Source organism: Heteronotia binoei, chromosome 11 (assembly GCF_032191835.1).
Source record: "Heteronotia binoei isolate CCM8104 ecotype False Entrance Well chromosome 11, APGP_CSIRO_Hbin_v1, whole genome shotgun sequence".
NCBI lineage: Eukaryota > Metazoa > Chordata > Lepidosauria > Squamata > Gekkonidae > Heteronotia > Heteronotia binoei.
Window position 1 is genome coordinate 35,014,929 of NC_083233.1, and position 23,604 is coordinate 35,038,532.

Consider the following 23,604-nt stretch of genomic DNA (forward strand, 5'->3'; position numbering starts at 1 on the left):
ATCTGAAACATCATTTGCAGTGCTTAACTTTGGGATTCAGTTTCTGCAGCCATCAGCTATAAAACTATATTTGTCAAAGACTTTTCCCAAAACAGGAAAACAGCAACATAATTAAACCATTAACATACTTGCAGTAAAAAGGCAGGCCAACATAATTCCTCAGCATTTGGGGGGAAAGATGGCAAACTGCTTTTCTTCAGTGTCATTTGACATTTTGATTGACAGGGCCCCTTCAGTACTATAGGAGACAATACAATGGTCCAGCCACTGGGATATATATAAAGTCCAAGTATTACTTGATGAGTTTACCATACACTGAGAATTTTCAATCTCCAAGTGTGCAAGCTTACATCATGAGCATTTTCATGAAGATAAAATGGTAGTTTTGGAACTGAAGAACAAAAATGCCACTTTAAAAAAAAGGTAAGTGATTTATGGGCAAGGTTACTGGACCCTCACAGCACTGCACCAACCACTAAAGAGTGCATTTGTTTCTATTCAAAGAAAAAAGTATTCTAAACTTCCAAATCTATATTGAGACTATGTGTAGTCTCAAGTGTTAACAGTGAAACAATTTTCAGCATTAAAGTGCTAATATGAAAGGATTACATAATAAGTGGTTCAAGCGGCAAGAAACATCCCCATTGTTATGCAAGTACTTAGGGAAGGATCCCATTTTTGTAAAGGATCGATACTTTTCAAACTATGTCTTTGCAAATTTTTATCCATGATAATGAGCTAAGCATATTAACAGTTAACTTCCCTGGAAATGCCTTTTACTGTCTTCAAGTAAGTTTTCTTTTTCTGACCATTTTTTGCAGCAACATTACCTGAAGCTTACACGTATTCTAGCTTTAAAATACTATCTTTTGCTGACTAGGTACAATAAACTGATTTGCTATGAGATGTTCTAAAACAGCAGCCTGTTCAAAATGAATTTTACCCTCCTCCCTATGAAATGTTTCTGTCAAGACATAATTTCAATAAGATTCTGGTATTACAAACTCAAATTCAGTACTACCATCAGATGGGTTTTGTTTAAAAAGTGATTCGTTTCCTTGCGGAACAAAGATATCATCCCAGGTCATTGGCTTTGCCGGAGGGGTGGGTGTTGGTTCTTGGGAGGCATCTTTTATGGGGACAACTGGATATGCAAGATTATTGTCATTTACCATTGGTATTTTGTTGGCACCACCTGAAATATAAGCGTAATTTCTGATCTGCAAGGACCTACAAGGATGCAAACGATACAGCTTGGACTCTCCAGAAGGGTCCTGGCTATGGACTGATCTTAGATGTGTAGCCATGACCTGATAGTTGATAAAACACTGGCCACATGCCAAGCACTGGTACCTTCGCTCTCCAGTGTGATGTATTTCATGCTTGGTGCGGTATTCCGCAAGAGCGAAAACCTTATCACAATAGCGACATGGATATTTCTTTTCCCAGGAATGAACATTAAAATGTCTACGCAAACTTGTTAGACAAACGTAGGATCTTCGACACACGATGCAGATATAATAAACCTTTCCATCCATTATGAGCTCATAGTGGTCGTCGTGTTTCACTTTTAGACGCTTTCTATTTGCAGGATCATCCCCTGATGTTCTGGGCACATCGTCAAGCCTGACTTCTCCATCAGCCTCATCTTTCACCGGAATGACTATGTCATAGGTATCTTCACCAATATTTGCATAAACCTTGCAACCAGTAGACAAGCCTTCTATTTCAGCAGCTGTATCTAAAGTTATGGTCTTCTGGCCTTCCACTATGTGTTTTGGGGCAACGCTTGCTGCAGAATCTTTGTTGCTTCCAGAAAGAACATCTGAGATTTTCATTTTGAATTCTGTGGCAGGGGCAGGTGGTTCTTGTGGAAAATTACTTACTTGCTTCTTCTGTACTCCTGTAGTCTCCGTTGCAGCAGGTTTGGGGGTAGTGGGCTGCTGAACCAAAGAGCTGCTGCTTGCAGACCCTGGGCTGGATGAACCAAGGATGTCATCATCGTCTTCCACATCCTCATCATCCTCTTCCTCCTCGTCAATGGCATTTGTTTCCATGTCAGTTAAGGAATCGTTGTTAGACGGCTGCTGATTCTCCTCAGGTATAGGAGAGACCTCGATTTCATGTGACGAACCAACATCTGGTGAAGTACTGATCTGTGACTGGTTTAACATAAGGACATTAGAAGTCACAGGTTTTGGAGCGGAAGGGATATGCGGTTCCGCAGACACGTGGTTTTCAATCAGATTTGGCTGAGCAGTAGGTAAGTCGGGTCTTGGAGCTGACCCTACAGATGGCGGAGGAGGAGAACCAGCGCTGTTACAGTTTGTTTGGTCGGAGCCCCCAGTAGGGTTGGGAGAAGGCTGGTTCTGTGTGACAGATTTGGTCTCCTGAGACCGATCCTTTGGAGGCACAAGCTCTGCGCAGAAGATGACATCATCATCATCAGAATCACTAATAGTAATCTTTGTGGTATCACAGTCCTCCCCATACAAAGAAAATGATTCAGTTATAACAGGTTGGCCAGCAATCAGGTTTTGACTCCCAAACTGCCCCAGAGGCTTTTGGGCTTCAAGGCTATTTGCATCCAAAATGGGCTGTTCCAAAGCGTTAGGCATGACACCCCCTGCCATGTTTCTCACCTGCTGCAGAGGAGCACCCAGTTCAGCAAGAAATTTAACTCCAAGCAACTGCCCGGATTTGATTAATTCATCAAGCAAGTCTGATCTTACTCTGACTATTCTGGAACTGTAGATGTAGTTGAGAATTTCTGCAAAAATCTCTGCTCTTATGAAGTTCAACTCCACCACTTGTCCTGCAACTGAGAAGAGCTGGTGAAAATAAGCGCTTGATGCTGAAAGGACATTTCTGTGAGCTCGAAATTTCCGATCTTCCACAATAACTGTAACATCACAAAAAACTCCAAGGCTACGTTGCTCATCCAAAGCCTTTAACAGCATACCAGAGTACTGGTTGTCTGTTGCGGTAATTAGCTTTCTGGTCTCCATTCCTACAGCAAGAATATAAAGAGAAGAGGCGTCAGATCTCTCTGCAACAGAACAGTCCGTGAACATTCAGAATAAGTGTGCCTTATTTTAAAATATCCTCATGCACAGTCCAGGCAGGCCACAACATGTACAAAGACCTAGTCAACATGGCTCCTTATTGGGCTTAAACCAATATTGGAATATTCTAAATTGGAATACCAATACCAATTCATTATGTGGTTAATTTTGCTTAGAAATCTATAACACCTCAGTACTGAAAGAGATCTTAATGGTATTTATTTCTGCTTAGGGCTGCAGTCCTACCTAACACTTGAAAATAAATTCAATTAAAATGAGTGTGTCCATATTGCAAAAAAAGGTTCATAAGCCCAAACAACATACACCTTAATGAGAAAAATATCTTAATCACATTGTTAGAATAACAAAGCAGCACTTACAGTTTACAACAAACCAACAAGTGAAGCATTACAGAAGGGAGGGATGCTCCCATTAATATCTGAGGTAAAAAGTCTGGGTTTTACACTGCAATCCTAATGACACATTCCTGGGAGCAAGCCCCACTGAATACACTGCAGTAGAATTCAAAGTAGACCTGCTTAGGATTGCTCTCTTAAACTCTGTGAATAATGACTATCTCTGATCACACCAATCTAATCTCAATAGCTCCTTTTCTTAACAAAAACACAGGTAGCAGGAGAGGGGGAACACTTGAAGGAGCGGGGGGGGGGGAATATGAAGCCAAACACTGTCCATGAAACTTAACTTCCTCCAGAGCTAACTTGCAAAAATGTTGATAGACCCAGGTGGATAGCCGTGTTGGTCTGAAGCAGTAGAACAATGCAGGAGTAAAGTAGCACCTTTAAGACCAACAAAGTTTTATTCAGAATGTAAGCTTTCGTGTTATAATTTTTTGAGCCTGAGCATACAAGTCTGTGCAAATGCCATTAATTAAGCAGATATTCTACCAGTCTCCTGATGATACATTTATACTTACTCTCCTCACCCATTTTTTTTTTAATTACCATGGGTTGGATTCTAGGACTCCTTTCTGATAAAACAGATCCCTTCAACTCCCTTCTATCAATAGTTCCGATTGCAGCCGACTTTCAACATCCCACAGTCCAGGAAGGATTTATTAACCCTTCTCCTACTAGCTGGTAAAATAATATTGGCACAATAATGTAATACTAAGAATATACCAACTTTGGCACAGTGGTATGATAAAAGTCTGGGACTTGATGGTTCAGAATAAGATAGTTTCCCAGTTTATACAAGTTGAGAATCCTAATAGAAATGAACATTTTAAACAAAAAACAAACAAAAAAAGTTCCTCCAACAGAGAAATTTTTCTGCTGCTGGAAGAAAACTAATTCCACCAGAAAAAGCCATTCTCCATTGGAGGAAGACTTTACAGAAGGGAGATGTAAAATCCATCACAATTTTAGTGCCTTCTCTAATATGCACATGTGGAAGAACACGCTGCCAATGATATACAACAGGAGCCATTTATGCAGGGATACTCAACTAAAAAAACCCCACACATTTGTGATAATAAGTAAGATTGCCATCTGAAGAAAGGACCAAAGTTCTGTGCCTTTAAAAGTATACAAAGACAGACCTTCACAAATGTACTGCTTCCCATAATTGTCTCACAGCAAGGGGAAAAACTGAACATATTGAAATTCTAGCACCCATGCAACTCTTAAAGCCACAGAAGAGTGATTTCTTATTGCAATACTAAAGCATCATGTGAAATAAAAAAATACTTGTAATAAAATGGAAAAGCTTAGTTGGTAGATTTTGCAGATTTAAAAGATTGCTTGATCAATCAGTGTAGGTGTGATTTGACACATTCCTGGATGCAATTCTGCTAAAGGAACCACCAAATGCTTGTTTTTGGATCAGTTTGCTTGTGTTTGTGTTGGGTGGGTGGGTGTGTGATGGGTCACAAGCTGCCTACAACTTATGGCAACCCAATGAATGAATGACCTCCAAAAAAACCCTGCCATTAACCGCCTTGGTCAGGTATTGCAAACCAAAGACTCTGGTTTTCTTTACTGAGTTAGGTATGGACTTACTTTTCAGGCAAAAAAGGAGGGGACTCTAGCTAGGTATGGCCTGAGTAAAAGAGGGAAAAGGAGAGAGATTATGAAGTCTCAAAGGAAAATGTACAGATTTCTTTGCAAAATTTCTCATTCTCATCTATCTTCATTTAGATTGGCATCCTTTGCTAGAAATCAGAGCAGGCTACAGAAGGTCAGGTAACAGAAAGTCTTAAAAGATTAAAAAAGAGAAGGTCTCAGTGGATTCCCTTTTCCAGAGTCGTTTTTAAGGAAAATACAACGTATGCAAAAGTTGTGCAGTGCATTTTATATATATATGTGTGTGTGTGTGTGTATGTATATGTGTGTGTGTGTATATATATATATACACACACACACACACATATTGGCCACTGTCAGAGTGTTGGACTGGATGGGCCATTGGCCTGATCCAACATGACTTCTCTTATGTTATGTTCTTATTTTAGTTGGACGAAACTGTCAAAAAGCTTTTACAGCCTTTTCAGTTATCTTCTTAATCATGTAGAATTTTTTAAAGTCTGAGAGAAAGAGAGAATAACTTTCAGCTATGATGTTAAAGCCTCTCATCTTCAACTTGTGCAGGATACCTTACAGTCTTTATTAGATCAGACCTTGCAGAGTAGAGCTGGTTTCAAGTTGAACCTTGGTATTTTAGGCCAAAGAAATAAAAACTGTAGTTTTATACTTTTTTCAAAAGAACATGGAGAAGCATGAGAAGCGGGTTGCTTTTTTATCCCACTCCAGTACCTTTAACAGCAGTCTGATTTACAAAAAATTAGGAAAATAAGTTTTTACCACTTATCAGGAAAAAAAACTTTACCTGCTGAATTTCTGTAAAACAGACTGCTGTTAAAGGCAGCTGAGCTAGAGAACAAGTTGGCTGGCAATCCTAGAAATTAAGCACAGAGAACTGCCATGCAAGGTAATTTCTTTCTCTGACTGGAACAACAGGTTTTGCACGAAAAGAGAACAGAAAAGCAGAAAACTGTGGGAAACGTTATGATTCCTTTGACAAGTACCACTATAGTACTGACTTTACAGACTACCTTCCTCCCACTATGTCCAGAAGAGGCACAGATAGAGATTCAATTCTGCATCTGATTTTGTTTCTTAAACACATAAAAAGTGAAAGGAACTGTCACAAGGAACAATAAACAAAACTTTTAATTCAGAAAGCATTGTAAGTAGATGTTGGTGACATGGGTCAGGAACTGCAAGAAAATCGCTTTAAACTGTACAAGTGCATATACAAAATGAGAAGTGTGGGAAATGAGATTTCCACAAATGAATGAATATTACTATGAGATAGATAACCTTACAGCTCGGGAAATGTCACTTTATTTTAAAAACAGACATTTACAAGAACAGTACTGCCGTTACCACTATGGACCCTGCTTTTCTGTCATTAACAAACAGGTGGACTTGCACAAAGTGGATCAGACAACTGCTTCATCTAGGCCAACACCCTGTTTCCAACAGCAGTGAGATGCCTCCATGAAGCAGGACTTAAGCTGGTGGAATCTTTGTTGTCCCTAGGAGGCACTCCATAACCCTCAAGCCCAGCTCTACCCACCAGCCGTATCCTACAACCTACCATGTGTGTGCTTGACAACCCCCTACCTTACTGTTTTGTGCAGTCCCACACAGGCAACAAAGGAGAGGTTGGTCCAGCCCTTGACTGACCACTACTGCATGCCTTTTTAGGGCAGACTGTGCTTCAGTTTCATCATTCAGAAGCAGTGCTGCCTACTCAAGTGAAAGAACAGAAGAAGGGTCATGACAAGAAAGCACTTAAAACAGAGAAAAGTAATAGACCACAGTAGAATGGGTTTGGTGGTGGGGGGAAGCAATACGTATGGATCTTCAATGAGAGAGAAGCAATGTATTTATGTACTTCACTTATACCCTGCCTCTCTCCCCAATGGGACTAACAATGTTCTCAATTTCTATCCTCACAACAACTCCGTGAAGTAAGTTAGGCCAAGAGTGTGGGACTGGTTCAAGGTCATCCAGCAAAGTTTGGTGTAGTGATTACGTGTGCAGACTCTTACCTGGAAGAACTGGGTTTGAGTCCCCACTCCTCCACTTGCAGCTGCTGGAATGGCTATTGCAGGAGTTGGAACGCAGCTGCTGGAATGGCTATCGCAGGAGTTGTCCATGAAAGGGCAGCTGCTGTGAGAGCCCTCTCAGACCCACCCACCTCACAGGGTGTCTGTTGTGGGGGGAGAAGATATAGGAGGTTGTAAGCAGCTCTGAGTCTCTGATTCAGAGAGAAGGGCGGGGTATAAATCTGCAGTCTTCTTCTTCTAAGTCTTCCATGACAGCATAGCGATCCCAGCCTGGGTCTCCCAGACCCACACTGGCAATGATGGGGGGGGGGGGAGAGGAGGAGGAGGAGAAGAAGGAGGAGGAGGAGGAGAAGATGATGATGATGATATTGGATTTATATCCCGCCCTCCACTCCGAAGAGTCTCAGAGCGGCTCACAATCTCCTTTACCTTCCTCCCCCACAACAGACACCCTGTGAGGTGGGTGGGGCTGGAGAGGGCTCTCACAGCAGCTGCCCTTTCAAGGACAACTTCTGCCAGAGCTATGGCTGACCCAAGGCCATTCCAGCAGGTGCAAGTGGAGGAGTGGGGAATCAAACCCGGTTCTCCCAGATAAGAGTCTGCGCACTTAACCACTACACCAAACTGGCTCTACACCAGTATTGGCTTAACCACTACACCAAACTGGGGAAGCAAAGCAGTGACAGCCACATGGGAAGGGACTTGAGAGAAAAGCGTAGCGCCACGAAAACGTGGGGCTGGAAGCAGTGACAAGTGCGTGGGATGGCCCGGCGGCGGGGGTGGGTGTCAGGAGAGCTGGAAGGTGGCAACCTGCGCGTAGGGACAAGCCCCGTCTGCCTGCAGCAAGTGGCTGGGCCGGGCCAGGAAGGAGAAGGGGGAGCATCTTTCCGGAGCGGGGGGGGGGGGGGGAGGAGAACGGGCAAAGAGCGCCGCTCCCTTCCCCCGCCTCCCCCGAGAGCCGCTGACGGCGGGGAGGTGGGTGGGGCGGACTCCGCGACGCCCGCCGAGCCCCCCTCTGAAGAAGGCGCGGGGGGGGGGGGATAGGCACCGGCCGCACAAAGGAGGCGGGCTCCTAGCGCCGACGCTTCCTGCCGGCGAGATGAGCCATGCCGTCCCGCGGCCCCGCGTGGAATGACACCGGGAAGACAAAACGGGCCTGTTACCTCCAGCTGCCAGCCACGCTCCTTCCGCCGCGCAACGAGGCCGGCCGCTCACCTCCTCGCTCTCGCCGAACGCCCCCCTCGCCCGCCGGCCGACCCACCCGCCGCCAGAGAGCGCTGTTGACGGATGCCGCCGCGCTCGGCAGCAGTGACTCAGGCGGCGCTCGGCTCTCTTCGGAATCGCTCGGCGGGAAGGTAAGAAGACGCCGCTGCTCGGCGCTTTCCGAGAACGAACCCGAGCGCACGAAGAGCGCTTCGGAAACTTCCGCCATGCTAGAACGCCAGACGCCGGGAGAGCCGGAGATGCGCGGAAATATCCGAGCGAGCGGGGCTTCCGGTGAGCCTCCCGCCTGGGAAAGCAAGGCAAGCCCTTGCGCCATGTGTGTCCACGGCTCACGTCTAGTGCTGCTTTATTTTAGTTTTTCTCTTCCCCCCCCCCCCCCCCAAAAAAATAAAGTAATACGGCCGTGCTTATATACGCTTTCTTGACAAGAAGCATGCATTTGCCTTTATTGCATCTGTAACGACCGCCAAAGGATTGCGTGACAACAATTTTAAATCACTGCTCGTTTCAAGAAGTATAGGAAGGCGGGATATAGATTTCCCAAAATACATTTTAAAATCTTCCATTTTATTTGCTATATAAATCGACGTTCCGCACTTTCTAAATAAGGGTTGCCTCCCCAAATCTAAGCAAGTCCTATTTTATTCTGAGGGGCTTATTCTCAGGAAAGGGTCCTTCGACTTGTAAATACAAACAATCGCTTTACCTCTTTGCAAATTTATGCTGGCAACATACACCAGAGTAAAAATGCTATAATAGCCTTTAAGAGGACTACTCTGAAGTAGGTGGGATGTGAAGCAACTTGCTCAAATATGCTTGTCCCAGAAAGCCACTAAAAGAAATTTCCGTGCAGCAGACTAGATTTAAATAGGCCAGTTTAGACAAAAGACCTGGCCTCCTCTTTACTGATCTTAGGAGGCAGGCTGTTGTTTTTTATGGCATTTTACTGATTTACTTTTTACTCCTAATTGGAGTTTTTAGAATTGTTTACTTTTTATGGGTTCTTATAATAATTATTTTTGTTGTATGTTCTTTAGTAATGTTTTATTTATATTGTAAACTGCCTTGTGTTCCACAAGGGATAAAGGTGCCTAATTAAAGCTTTAAATAAACAAAATTAGGGTCTTACAATCAACACATCCTTAGCACATCAAAAAGATGTTGATTGACTGAAAACACATCTCTATAATGACTCAGGAAGCAGAAGTCTCTATTCAGCTTAATCTCCTATTGACATTTAGGCTTTAGCAGCTTGATAACACCTATTCAGAAGACCTGTTCATCTGAAATGACTCACTGCTTGGCTTGCAAATGTAGCTTTTCTGCTAGCAGCCCTGGAGAATTCATAGTCGTTGAGTTCTTTACTGAATTCTGAAAGTGCTTTGTGCTGTTCTCTGGAGAAATGGAATCAAAGACCAATCACTGAAATGCTGGCATAGCAAGTATGGGCTTTCAAGCAACTGACCAGTTAACCAAAAAAATTGAATTGCCAAGCCCACTTACTCAGAAACCAAGGTTAATGGGACTCACTCTCTAGCGTGTTCAGGTTTGGGAACACAAGAAGAAGAACCAGATGCCACCAAGAAATGCGTAATGGAGAAGGAAGCAAAAGCCTCTTGCTTTTTCCTTTCATTAGTTGAGCTGGTGTTCAGACGCATTGCTTCTGAACATAAGGGATTCATCATTGATCTATTCATGTACCTAATAATTTAAATGCTGCTTGAACAGAATTTTATTATTGAATGTATTTTTATCTGATTCTTGTTCCCAAGAGCTTTTGCATACTTTGGTAAGGTAACCTGCCTATTTTGTTTTCACAACAGCCCTGTAAGGTGGGTTATGCTGACAATGAATAGCCCAAGATCACTCCGTAAGTTATGGCAAGCAGGGGTCTCCCCAGTCCAGCGTTCCAGTCTGTATAGCACACTGGTTCAAGTCTCCAAAGCAGCTCATGAGAAAAATTGTCACAAAGATCACACATCTTAAATTCAAACACCTAATAACTATTGTTTACAGATCCCAAAATATGTCTAATCTCCAAATGCCACCTGAGGTAATGACCCTTTATTACATCTAATACAACCTAAACCCATTTTGTGCCACTCACTTGATGTCTCTACTGTCCCTTGTTTTGCTATAATTAGAACCAATGCAGCGGAACTCATCTCAAGGACTACTACTGAAGTTTGTGGATCCATTCCTAAGCAAACAATACAAGAATTCTGAGCATGTAGGTGCAATGTACCATGTCTTCTTGCTATGTAAGGAAAAATTCCATTATTTATGGAAGCTGTGTTGTCATCCTTTCACTTTATTACTCTTTGTCAAAAAATTCTTGTCTCCAAGCACAAGTCTCTTTCATATTACCATCCAGGTACTCCAAGGTGTTTTTCATTCTTGGCTCTACACCCTTAGAGACCTTGAGGTTAAGGCTGCTTATGTAAACTATTGCAAAGGTAGTAACAGACAAGAACTGCCAGTTTTAGGATGGAGAGGGAGCAAGGGCTTGCCTGATCTCTTCCTTAGTCTGGACAAGCATTTCCAATATTCCTCTCTATCCGTAACCCTTTCCACTGGTGCTTTGAAGGGAGAAAAAGTAGTGGTACAGCTTGTTAGACTGTTTCACAATCTACTGACTCCACAACAAGTAGCTCTACTAGTTGTTCCGAAAACAGGGCAGTACTTACATCATGCCTAATACTAGCCCTGCAAAACTGGTTTCAAATGAAGTAGTGCTCAGTTCCCTTGTGTGATGATTCTTCATCTCGTGCAAAACTGAGGACAGAGCAATTAACACTTGCCAAAATGTCTCACATGGTCATTCTTTATATAGAAATGAAGGGTTTCCAATGTAAAATACTTCTTAAAAATTGCTTACAACTTAGGTATAAAATCAACTGAGTTCAAGCAACCTGGTAGCTAAGAGGTCCCGGTTCAAATCTTATCTTGGTCGTGATTTAATAGGTGGCCATAGCCAAGCTTCTCTCTCTCACTTTCAGCCTAAAACTCTCATCTTCATTGTGCCACTAATAACACTAGTCTCCCTTTACAAGCCTGCTGCAAAGATTACAAAAAGCAAATGTACTTCTGAACCACTCAGAACTGTGTAACACACTATATAAATGCTGAGCAATTACAGCGCAAGTAATCAAGCACCACATCTCCATACGGTTACAAAACAGCGCAGGTACCTTTAAGCTCAACTCTCCAAAGATCACGAACTGTCACTTGAAGTGTTTGTGTGGCTCAGACACACCAAAAAAATTAAGCTTTCAGCTCTGAAATGATGCAATTTTGTTTGTAATTTAGTGAGAAAACTTCCTTTGTAAACGCGTGATGCATTTTCGGCTATTTGCTGTACGCGTTAAAACATTAGCAGAGATGCTCCTTGCACTGAAAGAACTGTTTTTATTCCAAAATATCTCACTCACAACATCCGAGGAAGCCCTGCAGAGAGAACGTTCCAAGCGCTACAGAAGATAACAGGAGTCACAGGAGCCTTGCTCTATAAAAGAGACAAGGGCAAGTAGCTCGTGCCAAGGCCCTTCCGACTTTCCCATTGATCCAAAGGTACCGAATCAAAGAAGCCGCGAGAAAAAACCTCTTCCCTCCTTTCCGCTTTCAGCAACTGGTGGGGCTCCTTAGTTACATACATCTCCTTGCAACGGTGCCAGTTGAGTGGGCGGAAGGGTGGGATGCCCTTACCTGGAGTCTTGCCTCCCGCCTCGGTCATGGCGCCAGGCTCCATCGTCTCCAGGGGCTGCAGCTCATCCAAGCACAAAGGAACCGCATCTAGGTCCCCATTCAGAGTAGCTTTGTTGCAACACGAGCAGTATAACGTGATACACCCGAGTGCAGAAACGGACTAAAGGGGAACTCAATGATATAACCGAGCATCCATACGGCCGGAAGAATTTGGGAAGAAGACAGGAAGTGAGAGAGCGGGAAAAGAATTCCTATACACGTTCCTTTGCGTTTCCATTCCGTGCAGAACCGTCAGATAGTCGACGTAGCCATAGGAGCAATTCCTGATTTAATTTGCTGGGCAAAGATGAGGACAGTGCACACATGGAGGGCGCCATAGATAATAGGGCTTTTCCCTAGTCCGTTTTCATAGAACAATAAAAAAAAACTTATCTCTAAATCTCATTTAAGCAACGTTCCAATGCGAACCGCTCTAACCCGTCCCTCTGTCACTAAGGCAACAGAGTGGGTTTTTTTAAAGAGGCGGGAGTGGAGCTGTGATAACGGAGTATATACCGGAAGTGACGTAAGCCCCAAGAACATACGGTGTTATGATTCTGTACGTATCCGGAAGTAACTGTGGCCTAGTTGGTTGTAGCGCGTCTGACGACTTCCAAGAGCGGGAGGAGGATTGCCGAACGATGGCTCCGGTGTCGCGTTCGAGGAGCCCAGCGGCGTCTCCGTCCTCTCGGCGGGGGCGCGCTGCTGCCTCTGTCAGCCCTTCCCCTCCGAGGTCTAGTCGGAGCAGCAGGAGGTCCCGCTCGAGGTCTCGGTCCCGCGAGCGCAACGGCTTCAGGCAGCGTCTTGGTCCTCCGCACCACTTTAGCCACCGACACGGTCCGGAGCATTATGGCAAGGAGCAGGAGGAATCGCTGCGACAGAGGCGAGTTGAGAAGTCCCGTTTTCCCGATGCTCCCAGGGACAGGTTGTTCTGGGGGGCGGGGAGGTCAAGCCTAGAAAGAGGGAAGGGTCAGAGGTCAAGATTCAAACTAACAGTTCAAAAATAATGTGACAAAGTTAAGAGTCCAATAGCACGTTTAAGACCAACAGAGTTTTATTCAGGATGTGAGTTTTTGTGTGCATGCACAGTTTGTCAAACAGGATGAAAATCAAAAGTTGAAAAATAAGTTACATACATTAACAAGTATATTGCATGTAAACAGACAATTTTCAAACAAAAATTCACTATGATTAGGGTTTGTAGAAACTTTTGGGCTCAAGTGCCGTGTTCTACTGGAGAAAGTTTTCCTTCCAGACGTTTCGTTCTCAGCTGCCGAGAACATCCTCAGTGGCATTGCAGCCGGAGCAGGCGCTCTGACCTTCTTGCTGCTCCGGCTGTAACGCCACTGAGGATGTTCTCCGCAGCTGAGAACGAAACATCTGGAAGGAAAACTTTCTCCAGTAGAACACGGCACTTGAGCCCAAAAGATTCTACAAACCCTAATGATGTTACCAGCCATGAAAACCTGAAATCTTTGAAAAATTCACTATACTTATTACTCCAAACAAATATTTTAGTTTCTAGAATACACAGCATGTAAAGAAGGATCCAGTGTTGCTGGACTGTGAGCCCTAAATAAATTAAGTCCTAAAATATTCTGTTTCAGAGCTATTAGGCACTGAAAAGATCCATTGCTTAAAGGCCTGCCTCCCACTTTTATTCTATCCCTTCAGTGGGCTCTGTATGTGCATGTCATACACCCCAAATCCTGGCAACAACTTTGTGAAGCGGGTTGGTGTTGACCAATGTTCCCTCTAAGCTGCAGAGTCTTGTGAGCAAAAATTCTACTTTGTGAGCTACTGGCATTGAAGTTGTGAACTACTGCATAAATTAGTGTGCTCTGGAGTCATTCTTCCTGAGCTAAAACAAAAATGTGTGAGCTGGAGGCTTAAAATATGTGAGCTAGCTCATGCTAATTCAGCTTAGAGGGAACACTAGTGTTGACTGAGAGTGACTGGGCTGATGACCTCCTGCAATCTTCCACTGGTTCTTCCCTCCTGCATTTTATCAGTTTATCACTCCTGAGAGGGTATTGACTGAGACAATAACTGGCCCAAGTTCACCCAGTGAGCTTCATGGCTGAGGTTTAAACTTAAGTTTAGCCTAACTACTACTCTATGATCAACCAGTGCTAGGAAATGCTTCCCCTGTTTTTTTCTTTGGGTCAGGCTTCTCTTAAAGCACAAAAATGATCTTTAAAAGTTCTTTCTTTATAAAACTAAATGTCCTTCATTTTAAACTGAATTCATTTGAGTGGAGGGAGCCCCCAAAACCAGCTGCTGGATACAGTTATTTTGTGATACCATTTTATCATACAAGACTTTATGCTTTATGTTTGTGAACATCAGATAGTATTATTTTCTGTGACCAGTATAAGAGGTTTTCTGCAGTATCTTCTTATATCTCTATGTGGTGTTTACTTAGTTTGAAAATGAAGTAACAATGAAGTGGCAACCTGTACCCCTGGCAAACCTTTAAAGATATAAAAGCACTCAAGCTGACACTGGCCTCCTCTCCCCATTATGCCAAAGTCATAAATATTCTAATCTCTCTCCAATTCCTTATCCTTGCACTGTCTTCAAAGGCAAAAAGTTATTTCATGGGTTCTAAGAGTTGCAGGTCTAGGCTGTGTTGTACAAGCTGACCTTTTGAGCTCATGCTTACACTGGCTTTGATCTTTAGCTGCTGCTTTATGTGCATTTATTTGTAAGTAAGTTCTATTGTATTCAGTGGGACTTGTGTCTCAGTAGACACACACAGGATTGGATTAATGGTGACTGTATTGGGACCAAGCTGCCCTAAATGTGATGTCAGAGGCTTAACTGATGGTTGCTTGGGTTCAGATTGTAGGACAACTGAGAAGAATATATGAAAATTAAAATGAAAACATTCTTTATCAATAAATAGAAATAGAACTCCTGTGGGAAACATGCATCTTATGTTTTGCTTTATAGAATAAATGTTTAGATCATTTTTGCATGCCTGTGATTTGTAAGCTGATGTTGTGTTCTTATATGCTTAATACAGTGTTCTGGATTTTAACATGGATGTGTCTTTTACAGGAGGTTAAATGAGAGAGAGAGAATAGGTGAACTTGGAGCACCTGAAGTTTGGGGACTGTCACCAAAGGTTCCAGACCCAGAGTAAATACTGCTTATTTTAATCTTGGTTTTCTTTTCTCTTGAAGTCTTTTGCCATAACAGTAATGTGAAATAATTTTACATTCTGCTTTTGTTCTCTTACATTTTTACATGTAATTCTCATACTAGTCCTGATCAAAAACATGCTTACAGTTTTGAACCCACCATACTCATCTATTTATCAGAATACTCTCAAGCACTTGTTTGATTTTCGTTATATGGCTTTTGCAGTGATTGTGTGTCTCTTGCGTTTTATCTGTGCAAATCAAATAACTGATTGTGTTCTGTTTTTGAACTTAGTTCTGATGAACATACCCCAGTAGAAGATGAAGATGGAGTATCTAAAAAAAGCAGCTCTTCGGATTCCAGTTCAGAAGGTATTCTTAATTTATTAAAGATTTTTATAAAAGACATCAGTAATATTTGTGAGGCACTGAGTAACCTTACCTTCTTAGCATTGTGATTTTACAAATAGAATTATTAAAACAAGTTCATCAGTTCTTGACCCAGGATAGTTCCTGTTGCCTTAACAGTTTTGGATACTTTATTTAGGAATGGCATCTCCCAACCTTGTACTCCAGAAGTTCATTCAGAGGACAGCCAGGGTGCAGTGTTCCCTCTAAGCTGAGTTAGCATGAGCTAGCTCACAGATTTTTAGCCTCCAGCTCACACATTTTTGTCTTAGCTCAGGAAGGATGACCCCACAGCACACTAATTGATGCAGTAGCTCACAACTTTAATGCCAGTAGCTCACAAAGTAGAATTTTTGCTCACAAGACTCTGCAGCTTAGAGGGAACATTGCCAAGGTGTTGTAGCAGTTAGAGTGTTGTACTAGGGCCTGAGAGACCCAGGTTCAAATCCCTGCACTGCCATGGAAGTGTCTGGGTAACCTTTAGACCAGTCACACCTTCTTAGGTTAACTTACTTCCTAGGGTTGTTGAGAGGATAAACTGGAGGGGAAGAGAATGATGTAAACTGCTTTTGGGTCTCCATCTTGGACAAAGGTGAGATGTAAATGAAGTAAAAAAAAAATCACCTGTTCTCTACTGCCATCTGTAGAAAAGAAGAATCCACTTTCATCCTGTATGAGTGAGTTTCTGCATCCACTGCAGTAATAATCACTCAGATCCAGCCAACTTTTTCACTCAGTCTTATCTTGAATATCCTCCTTACTACACTCCCCGTCCCTTGTTCCTTTTGTCTATGCAGACCCCATGATGTGCTACGTAGCGTTTTGAGAGGAATCAGTGAGGGATCCCTCTTTTCGCATCAGCAGAAAAGTACCAATGTCTTGTATCCAAGAGAATTGGTTTTTCAGTCACAAACTGGCAACCCCAAAGAGTAGAATTATTAGAATGAACTGTTTGGCTTGATTGTAAAATATTATTTTCAAATGTCTTTCAGAGGAGAAGAGGAAAAAGAAAAAGAAGAAAAGAAAAGCTGTTTCACGTATGTGTGTACTAATAATATGGAATGTCTGCCTCTAGTATGAGGTTTGCCTCTTGTATATGGGGATCTTTCATAATTTGCTCTTTGATAAGAGTTTTTGTTTTGAAAAGCATGCATGAATGGGATAATATTTTCCCCTTTATCCACAATTTACATGAGCAATAACTGGTCCTATAATCTTTTTATCAGAGCTTTTTCTTTTTCTTTTATTATGTTACTTATAATCTGCATTTCTCACTGGGCCTCAAGTGGACTACACAGTTGATACAATCAACAGGATGGGGCACTCAGTAAACAAGGCAATAGGATTAGAATTGTAGAAATCTGGAACCACCTAAAAATGAACTGAAGTAAAGCAGAAGTATTAACATGACTCATTAAATGATGCAAATTCAGATAGTGGGGTTCTGCTTAGAGCAAGTTATGCATAATGGTATAGACAACAGTTCCTAATCATTTATCCAAGTATCTTTGTGAACCATTTTGTACAGTAGCACCTTTGAGACAACAAACTTTGTTGGTCTTAAAGGTGCTACTGGACTCCTGCTTTGTTCTATTGCTTCAGACCAACACAGCTGCCCACCTGGATCTGTCCACAATTTGTATAGTGTAGCCCTATTACCTGCATAGAAAAAATCCTCTTGAATGATTGAGTTTTGCATGGTTTTGTGGAAAGCCAGGAAAGTGGGAGCCTCCCTTCTATAAGGTGGGAGCCACAATTGAGAAAACATGTTTGGGCAGTTGTTGATTTTACCCATTGTTCATTTTGGCACCTGCAGAAGACCCTGCACAGGTCTATAAAGCTGTCATGGTGGAGCATGGGGGAGATGCAGTCCCACAGATATGAGAGACCAACCCTTGAAGTGCTTTGTATGTTGATAGTGAATAATTTAAATTGAGGCTGATACCTGATGGGCAGCCAATGGAATGACTGTTAAATGGAAGTGATATGCATGCTTCCTCAAGCTCTTGATAACAGTCAAGCGATGTTATTCCGCACCAACTGGAGTTTCCAAGTTGGTTTTCAGGGCAGACCAATGTACAGTGCATTACTGTAGTCTAGTCTCACTATGGAATGGGTCCTGGTGGCCATATCAACTGTATCAAGGTAAGGAGCCATCTTATGAGCTAGGCTGAGTTGGAAGAAAGCATTTTTTGCAGTTGCATTAACTCGCTTCCCCAACAATAATGTTGGATTCAGTATAAATAACTCCAAGGTTCTTAACTGAATTAGCAGTTGTCACCTGAACTCCATCAGAAGTGGGGAACGCAATGTCCTTTGAGATCTCTGCCTTCTCAGTGAACATTATCTGTCTTTTCAGGGTTTAGTTTCAATTTAATTCACTCAGCCTCTTAATCACAGCATCTAGGCTTCAGGACCTCTTCTGCATCAGTAAGACATTTGGATAAGAATAGGTAGAGCTGACTACCATCCTCATATTGATAACAACCAACCCTAAAACTACAGTTTGTTTTAAAAGCTTTTGAGTTTTGAAGAGTCACTCCTTTTCACTGTCAAGAGATTTGTATAACTGAAAATCGTATTCTAACTGTACAATATACCAGTATTGCTCCAGTGGACCCTAAGATCTGCTGGAGGTGTACTATATTGGTTAATATCTTATTATTTTTGTAGCCATTGTCTTGATCTCATAAATACTATAGCGTAGTACTGCAGTAGCATACACACTTGGGAGTCAGTCAAAGATACATGGTGCTGGAGCTCCCAAGGACTGTTTCAGGTAGGGAAAATTTAGGGAGGAAGCTTAGTCTTTTTTGGTTGTTTGTTGTTCCTTCAGTGACCCTGCCCTTCCCCTGACCTAGTTCTTAATTGTTGCATCTATGTTGTTGCATTTTATTTATTTATTATTATTTATTTATTATTTATTAATTTCATTTATATCCCGCCCTCCCCCACCTTGGCAGGCTCAGGGCGGCTAACAGCAATTTTTGATTTTGATTGATTTATGATGTGTTTTATAATACTCTGCTTTTAATTGCCACCTTGGTGGCAGCCCTTATTGGGCCAAAAGTTGGGCTATAATTGTTGTAAATAAACTGCTCCCTTTCTTCATGCAGTGGTCACTGTCCAAATTGGGAGCCCCTGCTCCTGTTTTTTTTATAAAGGCATGCATGCTAGCAGCATTCACAGGTCTCCCAACATCTCATCTGTTTGAAACCCTAGTTTCATTAAACTTGGACTTTTATGTTAGAGCAAACATGGATAGGATCAAGTGATCTGTAAACGTTGATCTACACTGAAAATGTTTGGCTGTGGCTTTCAAGAGACTCTGGGGACAGCAGTTTCTTGAGACCCATGCAGATTCTCTGGCAGAGATTCCTAACTTACAGAATTACGGGGATGGAAGCTTTGACATTTAAAAACCAGTTTCAGTGTATGCTTTTTAAGCGTAGGCATGCTCTTAGAAAACTGTTCATTTTATTCCGGGCACATGATCTAAGTGAGCTTTTTTTGCACGTGTAGACATGTTTGTGAGATTCTAAGGATGAAATTCACTGATCAGCAGACCAGCATGTGTATAATTGACATCTGTTGGTGAAATTCTCCATCTTGCTTGCTCTGAAATATTTTATACCTTTTCCTTTGCTTTATTCTTCTTTTGTGATTGACATTTCAGATGAGGAAGAAAAAAAGAAAGCCAAGAAGAAGAAAAAGAAGCACAGAAAGTAAGTACAACCATTTTTTTAAATCTTGTATTACAATCTCTGTTCTTTTGGGTCTGCATCTTGCTCTGTTGCAGCAGGATCAGCAGTGGCTGTTTCTTCACTGGCTTGTCAGAAAAGCAAAAATCTCTGTGTCACCAGGAGATCTGTTTCCAAACTCTGCTCTCATCTATCCCTTTTTGTGTTGTTTCTTTCAGGGCTTTTTTCGTAGCAGGAACTTTGCATATTAGGTCACACACCCCTGATGTAGCCAGCCCTCTAAGAGCTTACAGGGCTCTTAGTACAGGGCCTACTGTAAGCTCCAGGAGGATTGGCTACATCGATTTGGAGGAGGAGATGCTAATATACAAAGGAGTTTCTGCTCCAAAAAAAGCCCTGGTTTCTTTCCTCCTTTTCTATTGTACAATACGTACTGTTGCCAGTTACATCAATATTCTGGTCCAAGTTGTTATAATGAATGGCACAAGAGTATGGAAGGGAACTATAATTAAGGCACTTAGAAAGGTTGGAGTGCAAAGTGTATTATGCAGGTTTCAGGATGGATGGTCCAGGTTCTCCTTTTGCTACATGCTGTGTTCTGTGTGCATGAATAACAGAACATCAAATCTTAGGAGCGGTTGACTTCCAATAAAAATCTTCCTGATTTGATTATTACCTATAGCCTGCTGATTGGCTGTGCTAATCGCTTTGCAGAGATGACAGGCCAAACCATTTGTCTTGTTCTTAGTAACTTTTTCATCCCTTTTTTGAATTGCAAACCTACCTCATCTCACTTTTCAACAGAAAAAAGTCTAAAAAAAAGAAGTCTAAGAAAAACAGAAAAGACTCCAGTGACTCAAGCAGTGAAGATTCTGATGATGAAGCTCTGAAAGGAGATGAACTCTGGATTGAGAGATCAAGTAGGTTGTTGCTGTTCATACCTGGGGAAAAGCCTGTTCCAGTGGGCATTCTTCTTTGGGATAGTTTTCTTCAGGGCTTTTTTTAATAGAAAAGACCCAGCAGAAACTCATTTGCATATTAGGTCACACCCCCTGACATCACCATTGTTCCACAAAGGGCTTTTTGTAGAAAAAGTCCAGCAGGAACTTATTTGCATATTAGGCCATACCCCCGATGCCAAGCCAGCCAGAACTGTGCATTCCTGCTAAAAAAAAAGCCCTGGTTTTCTCCACTAAACTGAAGGGTTGTAAACAGACATGAGCTTTGAAGTGATCTGTTTGCAAGGTGGCAAATATTGTGAAGTAAAGTGTACTTTTTTGTTTAAAGAGGTTTTCTTTAAATAAATGATTTATGGAATGCAGAAGGCTTTGTGATCACTTCTTTTTTTTTTTTCTCTGTGCTGCAGAAAATACAGATGGTGTGGATTTCATTGGACCTGAAGCTCCCATTAGTCATGCTTCTCAAGATGACCGACCTTTGAAGTAAGTGCTGTCCCCTGCATGGATGGCCGAAATCTGAGATTTCAAAGTATGAATCCAGCTGTGATACATCAAATACGTAGTACTCTTGAGTATAACATCATTTTGGCAAACTTAATTTGATGTAATCGCCCATATTAGAAATGAAAGCTGAGATGGAAAGAATTACAGCTCCCATAGGGCCAGCTAGTTAGTTTGTTTGACTGAACTGCAATTTGATCTGGGGACTTCCCAGCTTGCTCTCATAGCCACTGGGTCATCCATGAATGGTTCATTTCATGGGTTGACAACATGAATTGAAGTTACAGTCAACTGGCCAATCAGAGCATGATCCACCCACTAGCAATGGAAAGAACACTGTGGTGCAGCCTTTTAAAAGCTGCTCTGCACTGTAATATTGTGGCCAGTGTTTATACTGAGAAGGCCTATGCTGGGACTGGAAGGCTTTCACCTCTTGTAGAAACATGAGAGGGGTCTTGAGTACAAGAGAGAATCCACAGCACAGATGCAGGGAATATACAATGGCTAGTGTTGCCTACCTTGATGCATACAAAATGGAGAAAGTAGGGTAGGAGAAAGGAGCCAAAAGATTTGGATAGTGGCGGGTGAAAGCCTGTTGCCTTTTGCTCTGTCCACTTAAGAAGGCAGGGATATGGGGGAAAGTCCAATGTTGCAGCAGAAGATCAAAGAAGAGATCCAGTTTAGATATCTCTCACTGATTTGGGGTTCTTTGTACAGCACTTTCTGTGTGTGCTGGAACCTTTTCCTTAAAACCATACATGTTCCTTGTGACCTTTGCTTATACCTGCCTTGTATAAATAGTTCTGGGCTGGATTGCCTGGTTGGAAATAGACCCTATGTAGATTCAGTAGGTTGCTTTAGTGTTTTTTGGAAGGAGCTGTATCCACATTTGTGATGGCATTTTCTCTCTTTGTCTTTTAAAGCTATGGACATGCCTTGCTCCCTGGTGAAGGTGCTGCCATGGCAGAATATGTAAAAGCTGGGAAGCGCATCCCTCGGAGAGGTGAAATTGGACTAACCAGTGAAGAAATTGCGTCATTTGAAAAGTCTGGCTACGTAATGAGTGGCAGCAGGTGTGTGTTCCGATGAGGACTGTCTTACTGTAGAAAATAGTCTATGCTTGGCTATAACATATTGGGGTGGTGGAACTCAGGATACTTTTTAAATAAAAAGTGGCCTTGTAGAGAAGAAAGTCCTCTATAGCTAGTTGGATAGCAGGTGAGGTTGAATGTTGGTTGGATTTTGATGAGTATTGTTTTTATCCTAAGACATCGGCGAATGGAAGCAGTGCGTCTCCGTAAAGAGAACCAGATCTACAGCGCAGATGAGAAGAGAGCCCTAGCATCTTTCAACCAGGAGGAGAGGCGGAAGAGAGAGAACAAGATCTTAGCAAGCTTTCGGGAGATGGTATACAGAAAAACAAAGGGCAAAGATGACAAATAAACTGTTTGCTTCCTCCTGATAGAGAACAGACTTGAACTGACATTGGTGAAACTCACCTGCTATGGTGGTTTGCAAACAGGTTGTCCAGTAAAGCTGCCTCAAATCTTGGGAAACAATTCCTGTGTACTGTCTTTTACATTCTTGCTTAAAAGAATACTGGACCTAGTGTGTGACAGAATGAAAATCGAGGTGATATCTTTTATTGGACCAGAGACTCAAATAAAGATGATCCAAATAAATTGTCTTCAATCCTGTAAGCCCAATAAAACAGCAGTGCCCTTAACAGGAGCGCCCTCTCTTAAATGCCAGTGGTTTTTGTTGTGCTTGAATTTTAATAAAGCAGAGTGGCTTAATTTTATAGATTCCTGTAGATTTGGTTTCCTCACTTTGGACTTATTATATATATAATATATAAAACTGAGATCCTGATGTATAGTTTTACAAAATGAGAACTGCTTGAAGGAAGACATTTTACCGCCTGATGTTGTCATGTAAATAATGTTTTGCTGGGTGGAGGGGTGGCAATCTGTAGGTCATGGTAGGGTAAACCTAATGTTTTTATTTTAGATATTCAGTTTCTTGATTCATAGTCATCTGAATCATGGTCAGTGCGGGTGAATACCATGTGGCAGGACTTTTGGGTAGGGCCCCTACTGATTCTGAAAGTTTCCCATACGGCTTACTAAGCTGTTTCTGAAATTCAGAGGAACTTCAGGAGTTTCTCCAACCCAAAGGGAGGAACTGCAATCTGGTAACATTAGGGGGGCGGCTTTGACTGGTGGGATCCAAATAGCTCCCTCTCTGCAAAACTGAGTGTTTATTTCCCAAAATATGTATATTTTTAAATAAAGCATTTACTTGGATGCACTTGGTTATTTTTGTGTTGTGATATTGTTTAATATGTGGTATGTCATATTGAAGCCCTGACTGTCTGAATTTTTTTTAGCATGTTGCCAGCAGAAGAAAAACAATGTCACTGTCTCCTTTCAAGAACATTGAAAGTATTAGTTGTCATTGGAAAATTCGTTTTTTACTTTGGAATGGGGGATAGTGAGCAGTTTTTAAATGAGGAGTGAATGTCAAGGTGGCTTCACATAGAGAAGATTTTATCATTGGTAATGTACACACTCAGTCTGGTTCCTTCTTATTCTGGGCTTGATTACTTCTGCCTGTGTAGGCTCAAATTGTGAATTAAACAGGTTACCATGAGCATTCATCCTTCCTAGAACAATCTGCAAGGTAAGCATCTTGGTGTTGGATTGTGGATGAATGTATGTTTCCTCTGAGGAACCAACACTGTTTGTGTCTCTCTGCTTT

The 23,604-nt window shown here is 42.1% G+C and overlaps 2 protein-coding genes across 3 annotated transcripts; one reads left to right on the forward strand and one right to left on the reverse strand.

Annotated features, from left to right (window-relative positions):
- Positions 1-616: 616 nt before the first annotated feature.
- On the reverse strand, positions 617-12,230 carry LOC132579749 (transcriptional regulator Kaiso-like). Of its 2 annotated transcripts, none has more exons than XM_060250383.1 (2): positions 12,091-12,230; positions 617-3,010 (listed from the first exon to the last, which is right to left on the reverse strand). In XM_060250383.1, the coding sequence occupies exons 1-2, from the start codon at positions 12,131-12,133 to the stop codon at positions 981-983; spliced, it is 2,073 nt and encodes a 690-aa protein (XP_060106366.1). In that variant the 5' UTR covers positions 12,134-12,230; the 3' UTR covers positions 617-980. The 2 variants fall into 2 exon arrangements, with proteins under 2 accessions (XP_060106366.1, XP_060106367.1); XM_060250384.1 differs by having other exon boundaries at positions 12,039-12,175.
- On the forward strand, positions 12,184-23,150 carry LOC132579750 (NF-kappa-B-activating protein-like). The gene is made up of 9 exons (XM_060250385.1): positions 12,184-13,012; positions 15,193-15,273; positions 15,571-15,647; positions 16,676-16,720; positions 19,360-19,408; positions 20,189-20,304; positions 20,751-20,826; positions 21,768-21,917; positions 22,113-23,150. Exons 1-9 carry the CDS (start codon positions 12,681-12,683, stop codon positions 22,285-22,287), a joined length of 1,101 nt encoding a protein of 366 aa, XP_060106368.1. The 5' UTR covers positions 12,184-12,680; the 3' UTR covers positions 22,288-23,150.
- Positions 23,151-23,604: the final 454 nt, after the last annotated feature.